This window comes from Vipera berus (assembly GCF_964194415.1).
Source record: "Vipera berus genome assembly, chromosome: 2".
Taxonomy (NCBI): Eukaryota; Metazoa; Chordata; class Lepidosauria; order Squamata; family Viperidae; genus Vipera; species Vipera berus.
Window position 1 is genome coordinate 80854701 of NC_138203.1, and position 24907 is coordinate 80879607.

At 38.1% G+C, this 24907-nt stretch overlaps 1 protein-coding gene across 1 annotated transcript in view; it reads left to right on the forward strand.

The window, feature by feature from the left end:
• The window catches only part of ADAMTSL1 (ADAMTS like 1), a gene marked incomplete at its 5' end in the record, with an annotated part of 247590 nt that overhangs the window by 153275 nt on the left and 69408 nt on the right, over positions 1-24907 (forward strand). Inside the window, 3 exons of the mRNA XM_081319841.1 lie at positions 599-746; positions 4817-4901; positions 18208-18497. Of these exons, the coding sequence (XP_081175967.1) occupies positions 599-746; positions 4817-4901; positions 18208-18497 (523 nt within the window). The remainder of the gene's footprint in view (positions 1-598; positions 747-4816; positions 4902-18207; positions 18498-24907) is intronic.

Sequence of the window (24907 nt, forward strand, 5' to 3'; positions counted from 1 at the left end):
CTTGGCAAAAGAGAATTCTTGAATTTCTTTTGGTGGTATATTCTGAAAATTACTTTATTGATGGGGTAATGAACAACAGTCATGCATTACGTACATCTTTCCATCAGTCTGAAACCTCCTTGGCTAGTACACTTCCCAATCTGAAAAAAAGGCCAGCCGGAAGAGTTGCATCAGACTGTCTTCCTTCAGATTTAATTGGAAGTTGGGAAGCTGGGTGGACTGCAAACTAATGGAGACATGTGGTTCATCAAAAGAAAAAACATTCATGACTAATTAATAGTCATCTTGTGACCAAATAAATGCACAAGCACCACCCACTGCCCGTATAATTTTCACTAAAAATGCTTTCTCAATAGAAAGCTATTTTCAAAAGCAATTTTTTTTCTTTGTTTCAATTGAATGATAATTATTTTCCACAGTATTAATGCCAACAATGGGATTGGCAGTTGGTATCGAAAGCCAATGCAAACCAAACATTTGGATGGTTGACGATATCTTTCGGGTTCTGTTTCTCTTCCCCATGGCCAGTTAAGGGATTTAGCGGCAAATTTATTCATGGTCATTAATGGAATTTAATCGACGCTGGTTTTCCTTTCAGTGCACAGTGACCTGTGGGCAGGGCTTGAGGTATCGAGTAGTTCTCTGCATTGATCATCGAGGGATGCATACCGGTGGCTGCAGTCCTAAAACAAAACCGCACATCAAAGAGGAATGCATTGTCCCTACTCCGTGCTACAAGCCAAAAGGTAAATTAACCAGCAGCCTAATCCTGGCAAGCAGTTATTGAAAATAAGTGCATTTTTCCCCAGTGGGAAGATGATTGCACTTTTGGGTTGTGCAGTTGAGAGCTTATATGCCTTAGGCTTCATTTATTGAGCCAATACTGATTGTCATGCTTTGAGAAACAGAGATTTCCTGGCAGGAACTCTAAGCCTATGTAATCACTCTAAGCTCTACTTGTCTGTAATATGGCATCTTTATGGATGGAAGAAAGACAGAGGAAAAGAAACGCTATTACCACAAAGCAAGTAAGAGGGCTAATATATTTTGGTAATAAAATTAGGGACAAATCACTCTTGAGCAGATGTGGATCCACTGATCAAGAGTTTAACTTATAAGATCCCTAAAATTGAATTCAGGCTCTAGTAATCACTTCTCTCCTGAACTAACGTACCAACCTTTGGCTGAAAAGTATTGATCCATTAGCCATTATTATGTTCTGCAAGTGAATTGTTAATTTTTGCCAAGTGCTACTAAAGAAAAAAATAGGTTTTCCTGATAAATGCCTTTCAGGAATTAATGATAGCATAAATACCTCATTATAATTCTGTGTAATAAGAAGACTACAGTTGCTGTGATTATGGTTATTTAAAAAGCAGGATCCATCTTTGCAGTCAGAATGCAAATAATATCTATAAGTAAGTAAAGTTGCCATGAATCACAGGATGGGTGGCAAATAAATTTAATAGTAAATGAAGTGTTAAAAAAGGACAAAACAAAGTTGGAAATTGTCTCTACAAGACATCTCTTTTTTTTTTAATTCAATGGGGAGGGAAGTGAAATAAATTGCTTCTTGCATCCTTTATTTAACAAACAATTTAGCTTTATTTAACTAATAGAAAATTGTTTGTAAATAAGGCTGAGAGAGGTACCCAACAGCGGCTTGATCAGTCTTTTTCAGGTTTTTAATAGACACTAACTGACTGGTAAGCAGTAGGTTGTGTAGCACTTCAAAGTCTGTCTCCAAAAAATGCTTTGGAGCACATGGGAGTACAAATGTAGCATCTTTCTACAACACCTAAAGTAGCTACATCTTTTACTGGGATCACAAGAGAGAGCGCTACAGAACGTCAGTACTGGTTTATTTGTGTTCTTCGTGCCACATGACAATCTATCTGCAATGGAAATCAAGATTATTCCCCCCCCAAACAACATGGAGGATTCTAGGGCTACCTCTCTGCTTCCATAGGGAACATGTGATAGGTTTGTTCAGTTACACATCCAATCATCCCTAATTAACATGTCTTGTCTAACAAAGAGAAAGACTAGGGGTGATATGATAGGAGTCTTCCATTACTTGAGGGGCTGGAAGAACGGGGTCAACCTATTCTCCAAAGCATCTGAGGGCAAGACAAAAAGTAATGGATGGAAGATCATTAAAGAGAGATCCAACCTAGGACTAAGGAGAAATTTCTTGCCTCCAGATGTTTCGGGTATTCTATCATTGGAGGTTTTCAAGAAGAGACTGGACAGTTTCTTGTCTGGAATTGTATACAGTCTCCTTTTTTTTCCTTTTCTAATGTTCAATTTCTGTGTTGGGTAAGATGGGAAAGAGAGCTCATAAACAACAATGCCTGGATTGGCTGCTTCCATTAGTGAGAATGTAGATTTCTATAACAGGTTTGCCCAGGATATAACATATGCAAATTTATTTATATATTTATTTATTACATGCTTGCTCAGTCAATCCAGTTCAATTCAATTCAAGCGCTAAAGCAAGGATAGAGAAGCTTTGACTCAAGTGTCTAATCAGACCTTAAAGGTTGAGTAGTCTGATCAAGTAAGAATTCTCTGCCTCACCCAAAGTCCCATCTCTTTTCTAACTCCACCATCTCCATTCCCAACTGGGTTTGTGCTAACAAATGCTCTTATAATACTCTGCCTTTCTCCTTCAAAAGAGAAGCATAAGCCATATGGGAAGCATGTTGCTCTTTTATTTCCCAATAGGAATCTTGTTTTATAGATCCAGGCCAAACCAATTTGCTTCACACCTATCCTCCAGGTTCTTCTACATAGAGAAGAATTTAGGAAACTATAGCTCCTTGTGTCCTTTTCCATGCACAAGCAGGCTTAAATGATGTAGCAGAGTAGTCTGAGTGTATTTTGCTCAGTGAAGTGTGGGTCTAGTGTCCTTCAACTAAATCCAGTACCCTGATCCTGCACCAAAGAGAAGTATGCCTTTAAACAACTCTAAGGTTGATGATTTTCACTTCAGACTGTTTTCTATCATATATTTAATTTCACCTTGAAAGAGCCTTCATGACAGATTTGGGGGGGGGCAATATGATAGGAAGGAAAGTTCAGAAGTATTTCTGGATGAATGTCACATTCTGCATGGTCTCTAAACTTCAAATTCTAATACTAAAGATAGATTATTCAATGTCAATTGAATGTGTTGTATTGAGTTTATTGAGTCCTCTAATAAATTAGTGCAGCTACATTTAATCCTTGTTGTTGTTGTTGTTGTTAGTTGCGAAGTCGTGTCCGACCCATCGCGACCCTATGGACAATGTTCCTCCAGGCTTTCCTGTCCTCTACCATCTTCTGGAGTCCATTTAAGCTCACGCCTACTGCTTCAGTGACTCCATCCAGCCACCTCATTCTCTGTCGTCCCCTTCTTCTCTTGCCCTCAGTCTTTCCCAGCATTAGGCTCTTCTCCAGTGAGTCCTTCCTTCTCATTTAATCCTTAAGTCAAACTTGTTAGGAAAGTTATTGATTGAATAGTTTAAAAGAAGAAGATCCTATGAAAGATGATTTAGTAAGATCAGAGGAGAAAACAAAAGTGTATCATAACATATTTATAGCATGGTATTCATATGGCTTTTACAAATAGTACAATAAGCCATTAGCCCTGAATCCGGATGATTTCATATTCATTTAGAGTGTGTCTATCAATTTGCTATGGGTTGATTTTCATACCTTTTTCTTTTGACCTTCAAGGGCCAGTGCAGCTCCATAGTTTAATACAGATTTATGTTCCCACGAGAACATAATTTGGCTCTTCAACTGAGTATTTTATCAAATACTTTTAATGCATTTCTCTGATACCAATCTTGGAGAGGAAAGATAGAGAACAGCGCTGCTTTATCTCAAAAATGACAGTAAAACTATTCAGCTCGGTCTTTGAATCCACAATGCTGATGAACGGATAAACTCTGGCTAGAAGGGCATCACTGAACTATTTTAAGTTTTCTGTTCATTGAACCATCATTCATCACATCTGCATTTTCTTCTATGTCATAATAAGCTATCAAAGTGGAATACAGCAGAACCCTTTTTATAGACTGTAAAAATTGTTGCCACTTTTTTTTTTCATTTTCAGCCAAGCAGGGCTAAACTGCGTAGGACTACTAACTTGGAATGACTTTGTACGCTTCAAAGAAAAGTATACTTGTGTACAGTACTTCCTATCACTAATAATAATCATCTTCTCCATTCTGGAGGTTTCCATATGTATTGGACAAATATGAAAAGAGGGGGGAAAAAACCCCTCATCTTCCACACTTCTTTGACAGAACTGTGCCAAATGGAATAAAGCAAGATAGGAAGATATATTTTGGCTCACGGGCAACCCTCCATGCTTTTCCTTTTGCACAATCCCAGCAGTTTTGAATTAAGCACAGAATCTATCTTTTGAAGCAGGAAATCAACTATTAACTAAAATTTGCCTATGTTTTGAAGTTGGTTTAACATCTTGACCTTTTCTAAAATTATTAACCATGCTTTTCTGATTTAGATGAAATAGGACACTACAGTTGATTGAAGAAGTGCTCGCTTTCCTCTTTCTCTCAGAGAAGCTGAGCAAAGGGCAGTATGCATAGCCAGAAGGCTCATTCATATCTCATCTTATTAAATTTAGTCAGATTGTGTGAAATAACATTTCAGGAAGCTTTGTACTGTGCAAGCATTGTCTGGGTGCACTAATGATTGGATTGGCAGATACTTAGCAAATATGGAATAAAAGCAAGGTAATTCCTCTTTAGATAAGTTACATTATTTTTTCATGTTTCCTATTTCCCTGTCATTATTCTTCTAGAAAAACTTCCTATTGAAGCTAAATTGCCGTGGTACAAGCAAGCTCAGGAGTTGGAAGAGGGAACGGTGGTTTCTGAAGAACCAACGTAAGTTTTAAAACATCATCTGCTGAAATCATTACACTTGAGGATCCAAGCAGCACATTACAATGATGTATGATGTATGAATTACAATGGGAAATAGACTTAAATCTGCCTGGAGCTAAGGTATTTCTTATGGGTTTCAAAATACTACCCAATTTTGGTATTGCATTTATGGTCGTATACCGTCTGTGAAGAATTAAATCACAATCAATATGGTATAGTTTTGTGCCTGGATAGTTAATTCATGGAAATGTCACCTATAGGGGGGGTCTTTACTCATAGCAGTTTTTTTCATTTATACTTAATGCACTTCTCCTAAATGTTCATGTCTTATTTTGGTTTAGTTGGTTGAATAGTACAGTACAAAAATAGAAGGATATTTGTAGCTCATGGCTGAAATGAGCTCAGTGGCCTCTGAGCTTGGTTGTTCACTTGCAGACATTTCATTACCCAAACAAGGTAACACTGATGACGTTACCTAGTTTGGGTAATAAAACGTCTGCAAGAAAACAACCAAGCTGAGAGAGCACCAAGGGCCCCTCAATACAGTACAAACTTCCCATGTGCCCAAGTGCTTTAAATTTCATGCAACTCAACTTATTACTATTTAAAAAGTCTCTCTTTGTGGCCTACTAATAGCTGATTTAAATGTTACATTTAGGCGTGAGGAATTTCAACCTCAAGCGTATAGTTTAAAAAAAATTCAAGAATTTCACGGTGGCTTTCTCTGACCTCAGATAGTTATTCACCAGGTAGCCATCATTCTTTTATTTCCAATGTTCGGCTGAAAGTCTCGATGCTTCACATAGCAAAATGGCACCATGCCAAGCATAAGAAGGGAAATTTGGGAAACGGGGAGTTCAAGGGCTTAATTTAGCCAAGTGGGAATCAGGGATTCTCAGGTCAGACAGAACCATTATGTAAACATGAAGGGAATGTTTCCATCTCTCAAGGCCAAGAAAAGAAACCCAAAACTACTGACTTGAAAGGTCAAGTGGAAAAAGGTCTACGATCGAGTTCAGGAGAGTAAATATCTATTGATATGCCAGGTACAATAAGACAACTAGATTTGAGGAGAACAAAAAAACCTTCAAGGGAGGTCCGGAAAAATGGTTTAATAATTTTTTGAGGGTCTTTTCATGATTTATTTTATTTTTATTTTATTTTAATTCCATTTATATCCCGCCCTTCTCCGAAGACTCAGGGCGGCTTACAAGCTTAGCAGTAGCCTTCATTCTATGTATATGCCTGCTTATTAGGGCTTTCACACACACCCCCAAGCGGCATTATTACAAAGTCAGCTTAATTGCCCCCAACAATCTGGGTCCTCATTTTACCTACCTCGGAAGGATGGAAGGCTGAGTCAACCTTGAGCCTGGTGGGACGCGAACCTGCACTATTGCAGGCAGCTGGTGTTACTTAAGGAGGCATTAGCCCACTGCTCCACCAAGGCTCATGATATTTTGATAGTGTCATAAGACCATAAAGGTAGCAAATTCTCTTCAGTTCTTTAAGGAGCAACTCAGAAAAAAAAATCAGAAGCACAGCATTGCAGATAGGAATTACTATTGAATGTATTTTTAAGATCGGTTTCTACCTTTCAACTCATCTGTACATAAGGATTTGATTCACTTTTCATTTTGTCCTAGAGGAAGATCTTAAGGATAATCAGAACATTGCATTTCACATTGCAAAATGATGACATTTTAGATCTGGAATATATCTCCGTATATTATGCTGTTCAGTGTTTATGCACACATCCACTCCTAACTCTTTCATGTGTGCTTGATCTTTTACTGCACCACTGCTAGATTTCCATTCAGCCTAAGACAAGTTATTTCCAAAGATACCTATAAAAAAACACCTACAATATTTTCTACACAACTTGATATACCATAAATAACAGAGTATTTCATTTCTCTGTTATGACACAGTGACTTTGCCACATCTAAAAAAAAGCATTTCTTTATTTACTGGTTTTATAATAATGCTTCATTGAAATAATACGACTCACGCACTCATGCACACACGTCACACGCACGTACAGTGTTGTGAATCATAATGAATCTAATCCCTATAACTTCATCTCTCTTTGCTTATATTAATATGGAGAGGTAGACCAAAGGGAATCAATCAGTCAAGTCTTTCTAGGAGAAATGTCAATTAGTCTGGCAAAAGTCACCTTTTGTGAGAGTTCCTGTTGTTCATCCCTGCTTTGGACAATTCTGAGATTCTTTAGAAAGTGAGGATTGGAAAAGTTGCAGGACTATTACAGGTCACAACTGAACCATCAAGAGTTAAAAGCATCCAGTAATACAACTCATAAATCTGTCTGGGGCAGTTTTAAAACCAATGAGGCTGTGACTTCCATTCCTATACTGGGAAACAATTTTAGAATTTCTTTCCTCTGAATATTGGAAAACCTTTTTTCTCCCACATCAGTAGCTGAAGTGTGTCACTAGGCTCTCTAACATTAAAAGAATGTTTCCTTCTATTTTCCATAAGCAATTATTTTGGTAAGAGATTCTTCTGTTGTTCATATGGGTCTATATTGGAAATATATTGCTTCATCTTTTTCAAACATTTTTTAAAATGTTCTAAACCTCTCCTTAATATCAGTAGAGTAACTTCCATTCCATTATGTAAGATTATCCTCTTTGCTAAGTCCCAAGCTTGTGAGAGCCCAAGCTGTTTATAAAATCATAAAATTTCATGTTTTAGGAATATAAAACATGAATATAAAACATTTACATCTTTAATTATTACATTTCTTTCTGAAGTTCTGTTAATAAATGGTATGCTTTGAAAGCAAAACAAAGCTATGGCTGGGAGGACCAAATAATTTATGTTAAAGAGCCTTTTCATTTCTTATAACTTCAGCACAAAAGAACTTTAATGTTCAACTTTTTAAAACATTCCTTGAAAGTCTTCAAAACAAGCATTATAAATCAACTGATTTCAGATATTCTTTATTTGGCCCAGGCATTCCAATAGAAGATCTTCAGAACTTGTTATTTCTTCATTTGGGGGTAACAACGTTACATCAGGGCTCAATATCTATGGAGTTTCGCAGTCATCCAGGTCATAGTTATCCCAAAGGTGCTTTTTCACGAGGCAACTGGATTTTCTTGTTTTTCTTTGCAGACATTTTGCTTCTCATCCAAGAGGCTTCTTCAGTTCTGACTGGATGATGGGTCCTTCCATTCCCCACCATCCAGTCAGCTGAAGAAGCTTCTTGAATGAGAAGTGAAACATGTTCAAAGAAAAAGGAAGTCCATTCGCTTTGTGAAAAAGCACCTTTGGGATCAGAGATCAATATAGCCCAATCTGAGAACCTAGGGTGGGAGAGATCACTCTTCTAGTCTGTTCAGGATTTCAGTAGAGTGTATAAGGGCATTCAGCCTTCTTTCTTTCAATTTGGAGCAGAGCTCTTAGCTCAAGATGACAAAGCGGGAGGCAACTTCTCCATTTTGGCAGGGCATCATAATAAAATAATGATATAAGAGAATATTTGTAGCTCAGGGCTGAACTGTGGGGTCCTTGGTGCTCGCTGAGCTTGGTGGTTTTCTTGCAGACCTTTCTTTACCAACCTAGATAACATCATCAAGGACCTCACATTAAAATAATGCTATCCTTAAGTTCTAAGACAAACTGTAAAGCTATGGGCACAAATCACTCCTTGTTCAACTACCAGTATGAGCAATTTTTTGTCCACAGGATTGTAGCAAAGTAAAGAGAGGCAACTGGTTCAGCAACCATTAAAAACAGAATCCCACATCATTGCCCTGGCTAACCCTTGCATTGCCACTGCCTATAAAAGCATCATTTATTATTTTGCCTTCGTTGCTGCAAACTGAAAGCTAAGCTAGGCCCCTGGATTTCATGCCTCTCCCACAAAATGATGGTCAGTTTCCTCCTTCACCAGACACCAGAAGCCCAGAAATGTGCATAGTTCTCCTGCTGGTGCACTAGAATTAAACAAGTGCAAATGTGAACTTTCTTTAGCTTTAAGAAACCTATGCAGTAGATTGGCTTCCTTTGAAAAATACATTCATGGCATCTTTTGAAACGAGAAATATTTTCGTGTCATCAGAATTGACTCTGACACCAAAAAGCTGGCATGGCAGGCCTAAAATCCTGAGTTGCTATGAAAGCGGGCCAAAGTACTCCCCAGGAGAATAATTATGTATGCATATTTTTCTAAGTAGGATATAAATATTAAGTTCAAGTTATTCTTTCTTTTGTATATTTCCTTTGTGTCTTCATTTATAACAGAAGTTCCGGATACACAATTGGATCTATTTTTATTTATTTTAATTTGGCAGTCTGGTTTATGGGCTCTTGCCACTTGTTCTCCATTATTAAACTGTTTTTCTAATTCTGTATTTAGCAAACTAATTACCCCTCAACATGCAATGGGAATTTAGCACTGTCAACATATGTCAAATAAAGACCATATTGCTTACATTGGAAAAGGATTATTTGAATCCTACCCTCATTTCAGCAGGAGAACGTGCAGAACAAGTTAGTTCTGCATGCTGAAAATAAATGCAGACATTCTGTTACTGCAGGACTAGTGGCTCTTGGGTGCTTTAGATGTTGGTCCCTGATTCTGACCAGCCCCAATCTCAGTCTCCCATGATGGGAACTGCAGACTAGCAACATCTGGCAGCAACAGATGCCAGCTGGAGTCCCATCCCTTTCTAGGAAGGGAAACATTGTCTTGTCATGTCTCCAGGAATACTGTATGCTTTCCAACGTGTCACAGTCAGTTAGAAACCAGAATTTTTTTACTCTCCCTTTCTGATGTTAGGGTAGCCTCTTTTCTTCATCCTGGCTGTTAAAAATATCAGGCTAACTTTCAGAATAGCCTGTTTGACCCAACCTGCTTAGGAGCTTCCTAAAATGGAGTAGCTACAAAGAAGATATTTCTGATGGTAAGAGGTCCTCATTGTGCTAGGAAATGGAGAATTGGTGCCAACAACAACAAAAAAAATCTTCAATAACTTAACTGCACGGTAAGGGATGGTTTAATTTAAACTGCGGCCTTCCTAATGTGCTTTTCATGAAATATTTAATTTACACTTCATTAATTTTCAAAAATCTGTACCTTAAACAGTCATCAAACATATCACTGGAAAGGAAAATGATTACTAGCCATTTTATTTTGGTTTACATGTAAAATATTTTATTGCACAGTTCTAAACTCAAAAAAATCAGTGTAACTCCTAAAACCTTAGCTGACTGGGTCCTGCCATATACCAGTTTAGATCTTCCAGTGTATGCAGAAATATAAAAGAAGTTTGGAAAAAGTTAATATTAACTGCTAGGCAATTTTACATTGGTTAGATGCTTTTTGAGTACTGTCCTCTAAATCAGGAATAGATGTAAACAAGCAGATTAAATGCTCATTCTCACAAGCCATCTATTTTTTTTAAACGACGAGTAGATGTACAGTCTATAAATGTAGAAATCCTAGATGCTCATAAAAGACACAGAATAGTGGACTTCATTAGTAACCATCCCTTTAATTCACGGGGGCTTCTGCTCCGAAAGGGCAGGTTAATGGTTAGATAGATATTGCAGATGTGATGCTCAGAAAAAGAGGTGGCTTTCAATCATCATCATCATCATCATCATTATTATTATTATTATTATTATTATTATTATTATTATTATTATTATTATTATTATTATTATTAATTTTATTTGTATACCGCCCTTCTCCCGAAGGACTCAGGACGGTGAACAGGGCAATACATACTAAAATACAAGAATACAAAAACTAAAAAGAGATTAAACAAAGTGCCCAATATAACAATACATTAAAATACATAAAACGATAATAAAACCAAAACCCATCACCCATCAGGCCAGGCTGGCTTGTTCGAACAAGTAGGTCTTCAGATCGCGTCAGAAGGAGTGAAGGTCGGGCACCGTCCGGAGCTCAACTGGTAAACGGTTCCACAAATCCGGCGCGCCCACAGAGAAGGACCTCCCCCTGGGGGCCACCAGACGACATTCTCTGACCGATGGCACCCTGAGGAGGCCCTCTCTGTGGGAGCGCACTGGGCGGAGGGAAGTTGATCAATCATACAGTCAAGGCTGCCATCTTGAATTGTTCATTCCCTTCCCCTCACCCATCCGTGACTGGGCAAATTCCCTGGAGCTTCAATTCACTGCAATCTAGAAAGGAGGGCAGCAGCCTTGAGAGTTTGATTGGCAGGTCACACACAACAGGCAGTGATTTCCAGATGAGATTCTTAAAGAGTTTTTGGGTAAAGCAGAGCAAAGTTCCTTCAGCAGCCATTTCTGCCATGGTAGTTCCTTTAGTCCTTTGGCTACTTGCACCCCATTCTTCAGCCTTTTAATTGGGGAAAGGGATGAAGGTCAAAAAAGTCAAGATGGCAACTATGACCCCATTCTTCAGCTTTTTAATTGGGGAAAGGGGTGAAGATCAAAAGAAGTCAAGGTGGCAACTACGACTCTGTTCTTCAGCTTTTTAATTGGGGAAAAGGGGTAAAGGGTCAAAAAAGTCAAGGTGACAACTACGACTATATGATCTAAGTCCTGCCCTTAACTCTAATTCTCTAGGGCATGGGTAGGCAACCTTGGCTCTTTTATGACTCGTGGACTTCAACTCCCAGAATTCCTGAGCAAGCATGGCTCAGCTTGGAAATCTCTCCCTTTCCCCTCAGCATGGCTGGCTCAGGAATTCTGGGAGTTGAAGTCCACCAGTCATAAAAGTGCCAAGGTTGCCTACCCCTGCCTTAGGGGCATTTCAGCCCTATAAGGTAGAAACTAATTTCACAGGATGACAATACTATCCTTTACTGAGATGGGCTATTAAGACCCAAGACTTATAAGTCTGCTTGCGTTTTCCCTCCCTCCTTCTTAGAATCCAGGGAGTTGGCAGGGGGGAAGGAACCAACAATTCTCTTTTGAATACTTCTCTGCCCTTGCTAGGCTTAACACATACACTTCCTCTACACTTGTGGTCCTAAAGATTTCTGGATCCCTTCTCCATGGAGATTTTCCATGGTCTCATTCCTCACCCCAGTGCTTTGATTAAACACTCACAGCAGCCCTTTTCATTTTTTTATTTATTTTTTTTATTTTGCCAGCTTGTAAAGACTAGATAAAGAAAAAAGATTGGGTCTATTTGCAAGGAGCTTGATGCTGCTCATCACCACGCTGATGAATGCTACCAACTTCTGCTTTTTTATCATGTTAATCCCTGAAAAATAGCAATGCATGGGAGAGCCAGTTTGGTAATAGTGGTTAAGGCGCCAGGTTAGAAACTGGGAGACTATGAGTTTTAATCTCGCTTTAAGCATGAAAACAAGATTGGTGAACTTGTGCCAGTCAATCTCTCAGCCCACATTTACTTCACAATGTCCTGGGAAAATAGGAGGAGGAAGGAGTATTAGGTAAATTTGCTGCCTTGAGTTATTTTTGAAAAAATAAGGCGGGATATAAATAAATGAATGTAAACAAGAGGATTTGTAGTGTATTTCTCCTTAAGTTCCAATGCATTTGGGAAGCTAATTTATTTTTGTTTTGATTTATTTATTTGATTTCTATAGCCTCCCATCTCAAGAGACTCCGGGCAGTGTACAGCATAAAAACATAAAACAATAAAAAAATAGCAAATAAATATATATGGTTGCTGCTTAAAAAAAATATTGCACACTTGGGACCGCAGGCCCAGGCACATAGCCAGGTTTTTACAATCTTATGAAAGGCCAACAGGGTCAGGATCATCCTAATCTCTGAAGGGAGAATCATGACATTCCTTGTTACATACCCAAACTTCTTGATCGAATTGGACGGGTGCAAGCAACTGGGCAAATTTAACAGCTTTTCTGCCGTTTGAACTACAGCCATTTAAACTGGAATGGTTTTTGTCAGTTTTTTGTTTGGTTAGAATGTTCTGGAGGAAAAGTTTTAAAGGTTTCATTTTCAATTTTTTCAAAAATGGTTTTGTAGGCTAACATATTTAACTTTTAATATTTTGTCATCATTAATGCAGTGAGAGCTGCAAAAATAAAATTTTAAAAAGTGAAGGAAGCAAACAGTAGTATCTGCATACCAGATGGCATTAGCCAAGTGATGGGACTGATTCAACAAGGCAATAAAATTCTACCAGGCATCTCTTTGAATCAAATTCACAAGGGAATAACATGGTTGCAAAAAGACCTAGAATCAGCAGAAAACATCATTAAATGTTACATCAAGCTTGGTTACAGTCAGATATTTTTTTTAACAAGCTTCCTTGACATTCTCTACCAAAAGAATCCAGGAAGATAGTAAGCAACTAAATTCTAGTGCCACCTCAGGCATGAAAGCAGGATGATTTTGGGCCCGTCACACACTCTCAGCCCAATTCATTTTACCTCACAGGGCTGCTATTGTGGAGAAAATAGGAGGGAGTATTAAGCATATTGACTGCCTTGAGTTATTTATAAAATTAATAAAGGTAGGATTAAAAAAATCAAAATAAATTAAATAGTTGTCTGGATATGAAGTACTTTCATCTCAGTAGTGCCAGATATCTTATTAGGCAGAGTGAAAATACCGTCCTTACTGATCATCGTCAGGACTTCCTCATCCATTTTTGTGTGTTAGTAGTAAAATTCCTGCCTCCTTGATCTCCTTAAGCTAGCCTGCTGCTCTTCATCTCAAGAGCAATGGGCACAGCCTTATGGCCAATGTTGAATGTGGGCAAACTGGTCATTTATATATCCCTTGTGTATTCTGGGAAGTGAACAGAAGTCAGTGTTTCCTATAGTGAAGTTAGACTTGTCTGAGGAGGTTAAGATGATGACCTGTAGGCTCGCTCATGTGGTTAATCCACACGTTGAGGTATTTTGAGAACAATGAACAGAAGTTACTCTGACCTATGATGAAGTTAGGCATTCTGATCCTGCTCAAAATAATACCCTGCAGCTTAGCTTGAGAAAATATTTTTTCTTGGTGGATTATGTATCATCAAATGATTAGTAGGTAGATTTGACCTAGGGTGAGATATTTTTATCCTGATATTCCTGTGGCATCATTTGAGCTTGCTCATTTGTTCCTCCAGTGAGAACTGTGGGTTGGTCTGTTCCGTGGTTTGTATGTTTTATTTCTTGGCTGCCTATGGGGTTCTCAAGAATCTTCCACAACATCGGTGTTAAAAATCATAAATACCCTTCCATTTCTTTTTCTTTGAAATCCAGTTGTCATTTCCATAGACCAGGGGTTCTCAACCGTAGCAACTTTTAGATGTGTGAACCTCAACTCCCAGAATTCCTCGGCCAGATGATTGATTTGAAGTCCATGCATCTGGACTCTGGATTGTATATATTCTCCTGTAACTTGTAACTCAAGGAAATAATCTATTTGTGCAGTGTTTGGGGGAAATAATAGATTATAGATTTTGTCTGCTTTCTTACAATGTTGATAAGGGTAAGGAGATTCAAAATATTACATCTGGGTGCGAGATACTTAGCTGTTATGTGGACATTATAGGAAGAGAGTTGTGTTAGGGTTGTGAAAACACTCTATGGTGACAAAAAAAAATCAGAAGTCTCATAGCATAATGTATTTTTTTTTAATCAGGTTCTTCTGACCTTTAGTTACTGCATGGAAAGCATTTAGTATAATTTAGGAACAGCAAAAAGAGTATTTCCAATCAATGTAACGATCACAAATGCTTGTTTAAATGTCATTTTGCTTTTGCATTAAGTTGTTTTTTTTAAAAACAACAACAACAAAGGAGTCTGTAGCTTGCTCATCCAAAATCCTGAGCATTCTTACTTTAGAGGTAGCATTAAATTATATAAATAGGTATTATTTGATACATTTAGGCATGGACTCATCTGTTTATAAATTGCTCTTTAAGACTATTAACTGTAGATATTCATGACTGCGTCTTCCAAGTGAAGATTGAGGATCGTAATGGTTGTTATCTCTTGTCCATTGAAACAATTAAGGGAAAAATTTTCATCAAATTATATATAATGTTTCTTTTAACTTCTCCATTCTCCTTGTCATCATTTTCTCATAATTTTAAACATCTTCTACAGTCTGTTGTAGAGAATTTAAAAGTTAATGCTATTTTCCCTACAAGCTAAGATAGTTATTCTCACAGTATCTATTTAAAAAGCAGAGGCTATTATAATATTCATTTATTCATGAGGTGATTTTTCTATGAGGAGCCACATGTTCCAACATGGAATTTGAATTTGAATCACATTGATTTTTTTAAGTTTAAAAAAAGTCATTTCTTTCTGAAATAATTGAACAAAACTTAATATTTCAAAGAAAAGAGGCCTTAGATCAGGGGTGTCAAACTGCCACCCTTTGGGTGCATCATATGGAGGCCGCGCCCACCCCAGCTCCAGCAACACAAAAAAAAGTCATGATACGTCACGACATGTCACGTGACATGGCGAGTTTGACACCCATGCCTTAGATTATGCAGTCTTGCCATAACTCCAAAATTTTATATTCTTTAAAACCACATTAAAATGTGGTCTAAAGTGACCTTCAATCCATAGAAGAAAACGGAGCAGTTTGCTTTTCATTTAATTTCTCCAAAAACATTATATGCTTAATTGTTGGGCTTGAATGTTCATGTACTACAATAGAAAATGGCTGTGCAGCCCTCTGGATTTAATTCTCAAAGGGTATTTCAAAGTGCATTGTGTATGTTCGTGAATATAGCACCATTCTGCCACCTTTTCAAGCATTGACAATCAATCAATTCTGGAAAAAGCCACAATTTATTATTAATATTATTAATATTACTTATTATTAATATTACAATTACTTCAAGGAGTGTCAGAGAGGTGGTACATTTGCATTCTCACATATTCTGAAGCATTTTTATGGAAACTAAAGCCAAAACATTGTACAGAGAGAAGCCAAAAAAAAAACAACAGAAGAGTTTTATAAATATGATGAAATTACAGTTGTGAAATACAAGTCTTTCAGCTACATAACACTGAAAGCATATACTTTTTTGACCCTAATACTTTTAGGTTCCAACATTTAATATAAACTTTTTGAAATCAGCATGGAACAAAATTGAAAACTAATAAATACATGAATAAATTTTAGGGATTGCCATTTGCTTTTAACATGAAATAGATGTAGAGAGTTCAGTTTTGTTCTACATGATGATTGAATACAGTGGTACCTTAGTACTCAATATTAATTGGTTCTGGGAGGTGCAACGAGTATTAAAAACGATGAGTGCCAAACAAGCCATCTGGCTTACCACATGACCATTTGTTTCGGCCGGTAAGGACTTCCTGTCTGTCCCTTTTCCTATGTCAGTGACCTGCCTGGCCTGGCAGACTTTTTGTCCATTCTCCCCGGTCATCCCCCTTTTCCTATTGCAGCACTTCGAGTACCAAACAAACCAGGACAACATGTTCCATCAAAATACCTTGAGTACCAAATCTGACAAGTTTTGAAGCAGCTGAGTACTGAGGTACCATTGTATTAAGTTCCTTACTACATTAAATTGTGGCACTCTGGGAATTAACGACGATTCCAGTTTTCTAAAGCTAAAAATGTTTTTATCTAACTTCATAATCAGTATAATCAATATTTGTGACTGTTAACTTCCGTTTATGCAGAGCTCTGATTTTGGCCATAAAATATTTTTATGAAGCAGTGAAAGTAGTGTTCAATAGCTGAAAGGTAACACTTGCTTATGACCAACTTAGAGAATTGTATATATAACATGGGAAGCTCTCCTTCTTTCTGAAATTTAGCAAAGCAGCACTATCACTAGGCTTAAACATTATTATTAGCAAACATTGACTTTCTAATCCAAACATGCTATATTTTATTGCTCCCTGCCACATACAGTAAAGTCTCTTTATGCTTTTGAAACAAACATTACATAGTATAAACCTACCTTTCTAGGTTCATAATTCAACATGTAAAATAACTGTTCAGGAAACAGAAACGTCCTGATGTTATTTCCTGTATTTCTGTTATACATTAATATAGTACACTGTGACTTCATTAATAACGAGTATAATTTATGCAGTTGTTCACACCTACTGGATAAACATCTATGTGTTTTGCTCTTACTGTGAGCAGTGATAGAAATATTTTTAAATAGTTTTCTGTGAAAACTTACATTTTTTTAACCATAAAGTCTGTCTGCCAACAATGGAATTGTTAGAATAACCATGTATGGTGTAACATCTCCAAGAGCAATCATGGGAGCACAGAATTATGAAAATACCCTTTCTTTAAGACCATCTCTCCCATTTTTCTCTGCTGGAAAATGAGACCAAGTGGTCCATACATGTTATCAATATGTTAGTAAATACATAGAATGGGAGCTGGAATTACTGAAGTATCAAACACACTTTTATAGTATCATCATTTATTAAAAGATAAAGATATTCATTTAAAGTAGAATGAAACCATAAACGGAAAGATCTTTAGCTTTTTAGCCAGAAATTTGGGGCAGTGTTCTCAAAGTTAAGAACTAAACCTTTAAAACCATGTTAGCAGTAGACTTTCGATACTGTTTTACACTTGTTTAATATTTTAATTTTTTAAATTTATTGGATCGTTGCTATGTGTTTTGTTACTTATGTTGTATGCAGTCTTGGTGACATTTATAGGAAGATTTTTTTTATTTTATTTTTATTTTAATTCCATTTATATCCCGCCCTTCTCCGAAGACTCAGGGCGGCTTACAAGCTTAGCAGTAGCCTTCATTCTATGTATATGCCTGCTTATTAGGGCTTTCACACACACCCCCAAGCGGCATTATTACAAAGTCAGCTTAATTGCCCCCAACAATCTGGGTCCTCATTTTACCTACCTCGGAAGGATGGAAGGCTGAGTCAACCTTGAGATGAGGTAAATGTGGTAAGCTAATTGAGATAAACATTCCAAAACTGTTTACCACACAAGCATTTTAAAATGTGAGCCTTATCTCCATCCAAGATCATTTAGCTATAGAAAACGGTAAGTATTAATGAATCCCAGTTGGACTCCTTTGGTGTGGGCAGCTATCCTTAAGGCACCTTTCTATGCTTAAATGTAAAAAGATAGGTGGCCCTGAAACTTCTTCAGGAGCAGATCTTCTGGAGCAGTCTTTAGAATGAAGATTGTGTTCTATGGTTAGTATGAGCCATGGATATGCTTATCCTGAATCCATGGACAGGCGCTTCTGTAGTTGCATCACTTGAGGAGAGGGGGCAGTGAATGATTTGAAGTGTGTCTGTCCTGCCCATCGATTGCTCTTATGTTCTGTCTTTCTCCTCTCATAATGGCTTCACTACCACAGGTTCATTCCTGAGGACTGGTCTGCCTGCAGTGTGACCTGTGGGGCGGGCGTCCAGGTGCGGTTGGTGAAGTGCCAGGTACTGCTGTCCTTCTCTCAGTCTGTGGCAGATTTGCCCATTGATGAGTGTGAAGGGCCCAAACCAGCGTCTGAACGAGCTTGTTACGGTGGTCCATGCAACGGAGAAACTGCTGAAGAGGCTGACCTGATCTTTAGAGGCTCACAAGATTTTGATGAACTTTACGACTGGGAATATGAAGGCTTCACTGAATGTTCTGAGGCTTGTGGTGGAGGTGAGTTCAATTTGCAGTTTCTCTCATTTCCTTGTTTCCCACATACTGGATTGTGGAAGCAATGTACTTGAATCCATTTAGGCTTCATTGAAATCAGTCATCTCTGCCTGATCCAGCTAATGTCGCCAGGATCCATCTCAAAGTCAGAGGCTTGAGATTTCAAAATATTTGACAGAATAATAGAATGACAGCCCAGCAGAGTTGGAAGGGACCTTGGAGGTCTTCTAGTCCAACCTCAGTTAACATCTAGCATATAGGATGTGTTATAAATTAACCTCGTACTAATGCCCTAAATCTAATCTAGACATTTTCTACTCACTGAAATGTGAAGATTCAGTCAAAGATAAAATCTTAGGTTAGTGGTAGTGGTATTTAAAAAAAGATTTTCTGTTGCTAACCGAGACAGTTGTTAAATTCATTTTGCCCCATTTTATGACCTTTCTTGCCCCAGTTGTTAAGTGAATCACTGCAGTTGTTAAGTTAGTAACATGGTTGTTAAGTGAATCTGGCTTCCCCATTGACTTGTCCTGTCAGAAGGTCGCAAAAGGCAATCACATGACTCCAGGACACCGCAACTGTCATAAATATGTTGCCTAGTGCCAGAATTTTAATCACATGACTATATGGATGCTCCAACAGTCGTAAGTGTGAAAAACAGTGATAAGTAACTTTCTTTGGTGCCACTGTAATTTCAGTCACTCAACAAATGTTCGTAGGTCGAGGACTACCTGTATTTAAAGTACTGATAATGCTTCTATTTCTCCTTCATTCCTTAGTTGCTTGCTGTTAACTTGGGTTTTGCTCATAGAGTTTCACTCTGTATCTCTCTTAGATCACAGAAAAAACTATGATACGGCCTGCAGGAAATGTTCAGGTTTTGATTGTCAGGTAGAAAACCAAGGATACTTCTTCATGGTGATGTTCCATTTAAGGCAGGGGTAGGCAACTTTGGCTCTTTTATGACTCATGGACTTCAATTCCCAGAGTTCCTGAGCCAGCACCACAGGTTCTTGAGACAACTGGCAAAAGGATGGAAATTCCTTGGGGTTCTCCATGGCCAATGCACTTTCCACAGATTACAGCCAACCGTGCCAAGTTTCTGCAGCACAGAGATTTCCATCAGCTTCACCAAAATAGTCATAATGCGAGAATCGGCCTTCAGTCTTCTGGTTAAAACAGAAAAGGTGACTCTGTAGTGTAGAAGAACCATTGGAAATGAGGTCCAGATGTAAAACCATTTTGAATTGAGAAGGTATCAAAATTCACAGCTGGGGTCTTTCATATGACTAATGTAGTAGCCTGCTTGTTTACATTTCCTGCTGACCACTTACATTTGGGGCAGAGAATCATGTTTTTAGAGAGAAAGGCTAAGACAGGAAGCATCGGGTGTCATTTACTTTACATTGCCTGACGTCTGCCTTGTAAGCAGAGACATATGGATCTCAATACATCTTGCGTATGTATTTCTTTTTCCTGAATCTGTTGGCGACTCAGCTGGTTTTGATAGCTTATCCCACCAAATGACATTAGCTTGGATTTAAAGGGGAGAGAGAAAACATATGACAGAAATAGCTAACGAAACCACTGCCTGGAGCTAATAAATTTGGCACTTAAAGGAAAAGTCAAGGAGTATCACCATTAACGCCTGTTATGAGAACTGTTTGATATACATTGTGTCCAATCCAAATTCCATTAGTTTGGTATAATTGTTTATGGAGAGCTACCCACCTAACGATTCTAATCCTTAACTTCCTTAATTTCCCTAAAATGCTTATCTCCTTTTCCTTGTTGGAAGCTGAGATTTACCATACAAAAATTACGTCTACATAAAAAGTTGTAGAATTTCAAAAGGTACAAATACATTCTGAATAATAGGAAAAATCTTAGAGAGGGAACTTTTTCAGACAGTCCATCCCACTTCCCACCCACTGTAAGATGCGGCTTTGCTTTCCTACTTTGTTCTGAGATACAGTCAAGGAGACAGCTTCTTAAAGTGGCATAAAAGCTTTAATCTTCAGTATATCACAATAGTAACTGGACTTACAGTCTTACAGAACCACAGAACAGGTGACAGTTCTGTACATCCAGGGCAGCTTCCTTTTTACAGGTAGCCCCCAACTTACGACCACAATTGATATCAGAATTTAGGTGGCTAAATAAGGCATTTGTTAAGTGAGTCGCATTTCATTTTACAACTGTTTTTTCCCCACAGTTAAGTGAATCACTAGTTGTTAAATGAACCGTGCGTTCCGTAAGCAAATCCAGCTTCTCCCATTGCCTTTGCTTGTCGGACGTTGGCTGGGAAGGTTGCCCATGTGACACTGGGATCCTGCAACTGTCACAAATACATGCCAGTTGCCAAGCCTCCGGATTTGGTTCACATGACTATAGGGGATGCTGCGATGACCTTAACTGTGAAAACCGGTCAAAAGTCACTTTTTTCAGTTCCGTTCTAATTTTGAACAGTTACTAAACAAATAATTGTAAGTCAGTCACTGCCTTATGACCCTTAAACTCAATGTCAAGTCCAAATCAAAAGGAATATTGAAATAAGGTATGGTAAACAATTTATTTTATTGAATTACTGGCCAGTTATCTCCCTGCCTTTTCCTAAAAGAAGTAAATTCAGAAAACCTCCCGATGTTCTTGCAGCTTCCAAGTACAGATAGTCCTCAACTTATGACCACAATTGAGCCCAGAATTTATGTTGCTAAGTGAGAAATTTGTTAAGGGAGTTTTGCCCCATTTGTACAACTTTTTCTTGCCACATTCATTAAGTGAATCACTGTGGTCACACAAATTAGTCACACATTTGTTAAGTGAATCTGGCTTCCCCATTGACTTCACTTATCAGAAAGTCACAAAAGGGGATCGCAAGACCCCGGGGACACTGCAACCGTCATAAATGTGAGTCCATTGTCAAGCATCCGAATGTAAATCACATGACCACGGGGGTTCTGCAATGGTCATAAGTGTGAAAAATGGTCATAGGTCACTATTTTCAGTGCCGCTGTAACTTTGAACAGATACTAAATGAACTGTTGTAAGTAGAGAACTATCTGTAAGTGCATTTAGCTAGCATGCAGCATAGCTTTGAGCAACATCATGCCTTACTTGATTCTCTTGTGAAAATATGATTGTTGTTGTTGTTGTTGTTGTTAGCTGTGAAGTCATGCCCAACCCATAGCGACCCCATGGACAATGTTCCTCCAGGCCTTCCTGTCCTCTACCATCTTCTGGAGTCCATTTAAGCTCACGCCTACTCAGTGACTCCATCCAGCCACTTCATTCTCTGTCGTCCTCTTCTTCACTTGCCCTCAATCTTTCCCAGCATTAGGCTCTTCTCCAGTGAGTCCTTCCTTCTCATTAGGTGGCCAAAGTATTTGAGTTTTAGCTTCAGGATCTGTCCTTCTAAAGAGCAGTCAGGGTTGATCTCCTCTAGGACTGACCGGTTTGATTGCCTTGCAGTCCAAGGGACTCGCAGGAGTCTTCTCCAGCACCAGAGTTCAAAAGCCTCAATTCTTTGGCGCTCAGCCTTTTTTATGGTCCAGCTTTCACTGCCATACATTGCAACTGGGAAGACCATAGCCTTGACTATATGCACTTTTGTTGACAGGGTGATGTCTCTGCTTTTTAGTGTGCTGTCTAGATTTGCCATGGCTTTCCTCCCCAGGAGCAAGCGTATTTTAATTTCTTGGCTACAGTCCCCATCTGCAGTGATCTTGGAGCCCAGGAAAATAAAATCTGTCACTACCTCCATTTCTTCCCCATCTATTTGCCAGGAATTGAGAGGGCCGGATGTCATGATCTTGGTTTTCTTAATGTTAAGTTTCAACCCAGGTTTTGCACTCTCCTTCTTCACCCGCAACAAGAGGCTCTTTAGTTCTTCTTCACTTTCTGCCATTAGAGTGGTAAAATATGATTAGGAACAGCCATTTTTGCAAGCAGCTCAGTTTGAAGTTTTACTGTCATGAATCCCTTACTCATGCATGTGTCCTCCTGCTAAATGAAGCATTCATAAATAAATGAAAAGAAAAGAAAGACAGAGATTGTGGTGTGAGAGCGTGATGGGTTAGACCAGGGGTGTCAAACTCAATTTCATTGAGGGCCACATCAGCATTGTGGTTTCCCTCAGGGGGCCAGGTGGGTGTGGCCTGGGTGGGTGTGGCCTACTGGGTGGGCGTGGCTAAAGTACGTATGGCCTACTAGGTGGGCGTGGCTAGCTCTACATCGTTCGCATCAAGGGTGCCTATGGGGGAGGAGTGGGACAGATCTGAGGGTCTCTGGTAGAAGGAGGGTCTCTGGGGCAGGGCCAAGGCAGTGGGGGCCGTTCCCTCACTGTTTCCAGGATGGCTTCGCGGGCCGCATGAAACCACTTCGCGGGCCGGATCCGGCCCCCAAGCCTTGTGTTTGACATGTCTGGGTTAGACTGATTAGGAAACTTAGAGATGAAATCTCTACAGCACCATAACACATTTTAAAAGCAGAAAGTCTTATAATGATAAAAGAATAACTTGTTTGATTGCCAGTGGTGTCAACCATCTCATCATTTAATTGTACTGAGAGAAGTTAGAGAGGACACTATTTGTCATGCATTGCTATTGCTAGTATCATATAATATTGTGAAATCCCTAGTTGCCATCTTCATAATCAGTTGTCAATACTGATTATGCAAATACTGAACACTTAATCTAAGACCTAATTATAACAGAGATACTCTGATGGTGCTGAGTAAAAATAAAGTACTGTCACTGGACTTTGGGGCTATGTTTGTATTTATTATCCTATTTATCATGTTTGTTTACCGCAGTCCATGTGTTCAACTCAGTATCTTAACAGTTGTTGGCAAAACAGCTGCCTTCCAGCATGTTTGAAGAAACACTTTCTGTTCACACAATTAAAATGAAATAAATACATTTAAGTTAATCTTACATGACAGATAAGTTAATTGTATTTTTTTCTACTCTCCATAGATGAAATATAATAGACAGAGAAGTGGGCTTTTGCCCTCAAAGGAATAGCAGCCAGAAGGAACTAATTAGTAATTTAGTCTATATTCAGTGGCTTCGTCTTCCACCACTGTCATCAAGTATCATGTAACAATTATGCTCTGCTAATAGATATAAACATTGCAAATCTCATTTGATGGTATATTGAAAGTGAATTAAAAACTACTTAGATTTATATCATGTCCTCCTCTTGCACCATGTAGCATTTTAATTTCCTAGAGAGATTTTTCAAGGGAAACTAGACTCAGCTTCTATGTTAAACTTATTGATGTTTTTTAAAACTTGACTCAAATACTCAAATTGTAATGTTTGATATATTTTTTTACTCCCAGTTCTGAGCAGCTTTTTCTCATTATTTATTATTGCATTGACTTAAAAACATTTTTTCATCCTACTCTTCAGGCAGAAAGTTTTCCATAGAAGCCTACATACTGTATAACCAGCGAAAGCAGAACAGTCTTTATTTGCAAACTTATAGTCTATAAGATACAATACAAAAGGAGGAAAAATAAAAAAGGAAAAAGAACAAACCAAAGTTTGGAGCAAATCATAAAGTTAAATAATATTGTTTAATTCAAGTAAAAGAGCTACCCTTGTCCTATAATTAAAGCTGGACCTAATTAAATAACTTGATTAGGAAAGAATATTTGGTTTCATTATTATATGTTACATATTTATGTTTTAATTGTATTATGTTTATACTAATACAACATAAGTAATTGCTACATTAAATTGTATGAATTTGCATTCTTTAACTCATAAAGTTAAATAGTATTTTTTAGTTCAAGGAAAAGAGCATTCCACCAAGCATTCTTCCTTGCTATGAAATGCTATATATAGTCCTTTTCTGTAATAATGAGAAGCATGTGAATATTATGCAGTGTCCATTTGCCAAAAATGCAAATATGACAAAGAACAGGAAACAATTCCAATGCTCTGACTAGTGTTTCCATACATTACACACTTGCAAACATGTGGTTGCTGTGTTCATACTTGACTATTTGAAGTGTAAGCCTAAACCTGTATTTTAGTGAGCTTTGGTTTACTGTTGTTTGTGTTATTTACACGAGGAAGCCTTTTTTCATGTTGGTGGGTGTACACACATAAACCCTCACCAATAGGAGCTTGTAAACTACAGTTTATGAATTAGACCTTTTTCTGTTCATTTAATTTAATTTAATTTAATAATTTGATTTCTATACCGCCCTTCTCCCGAAGGACTCAGGGCGGTGAACAGGGCAATACACAATAAAGATCAAATACAAAAATTAAAAAACCATTAAACATCATGCCCATAAAATCAATACATATTAAGTTAAAAACTAATTTTAAAAACCCAACCCCATCCCGTCAGACCAGGCCAGCTTGTTCGAAAAAGAATGTTTTAAGATCGCGCCGGAA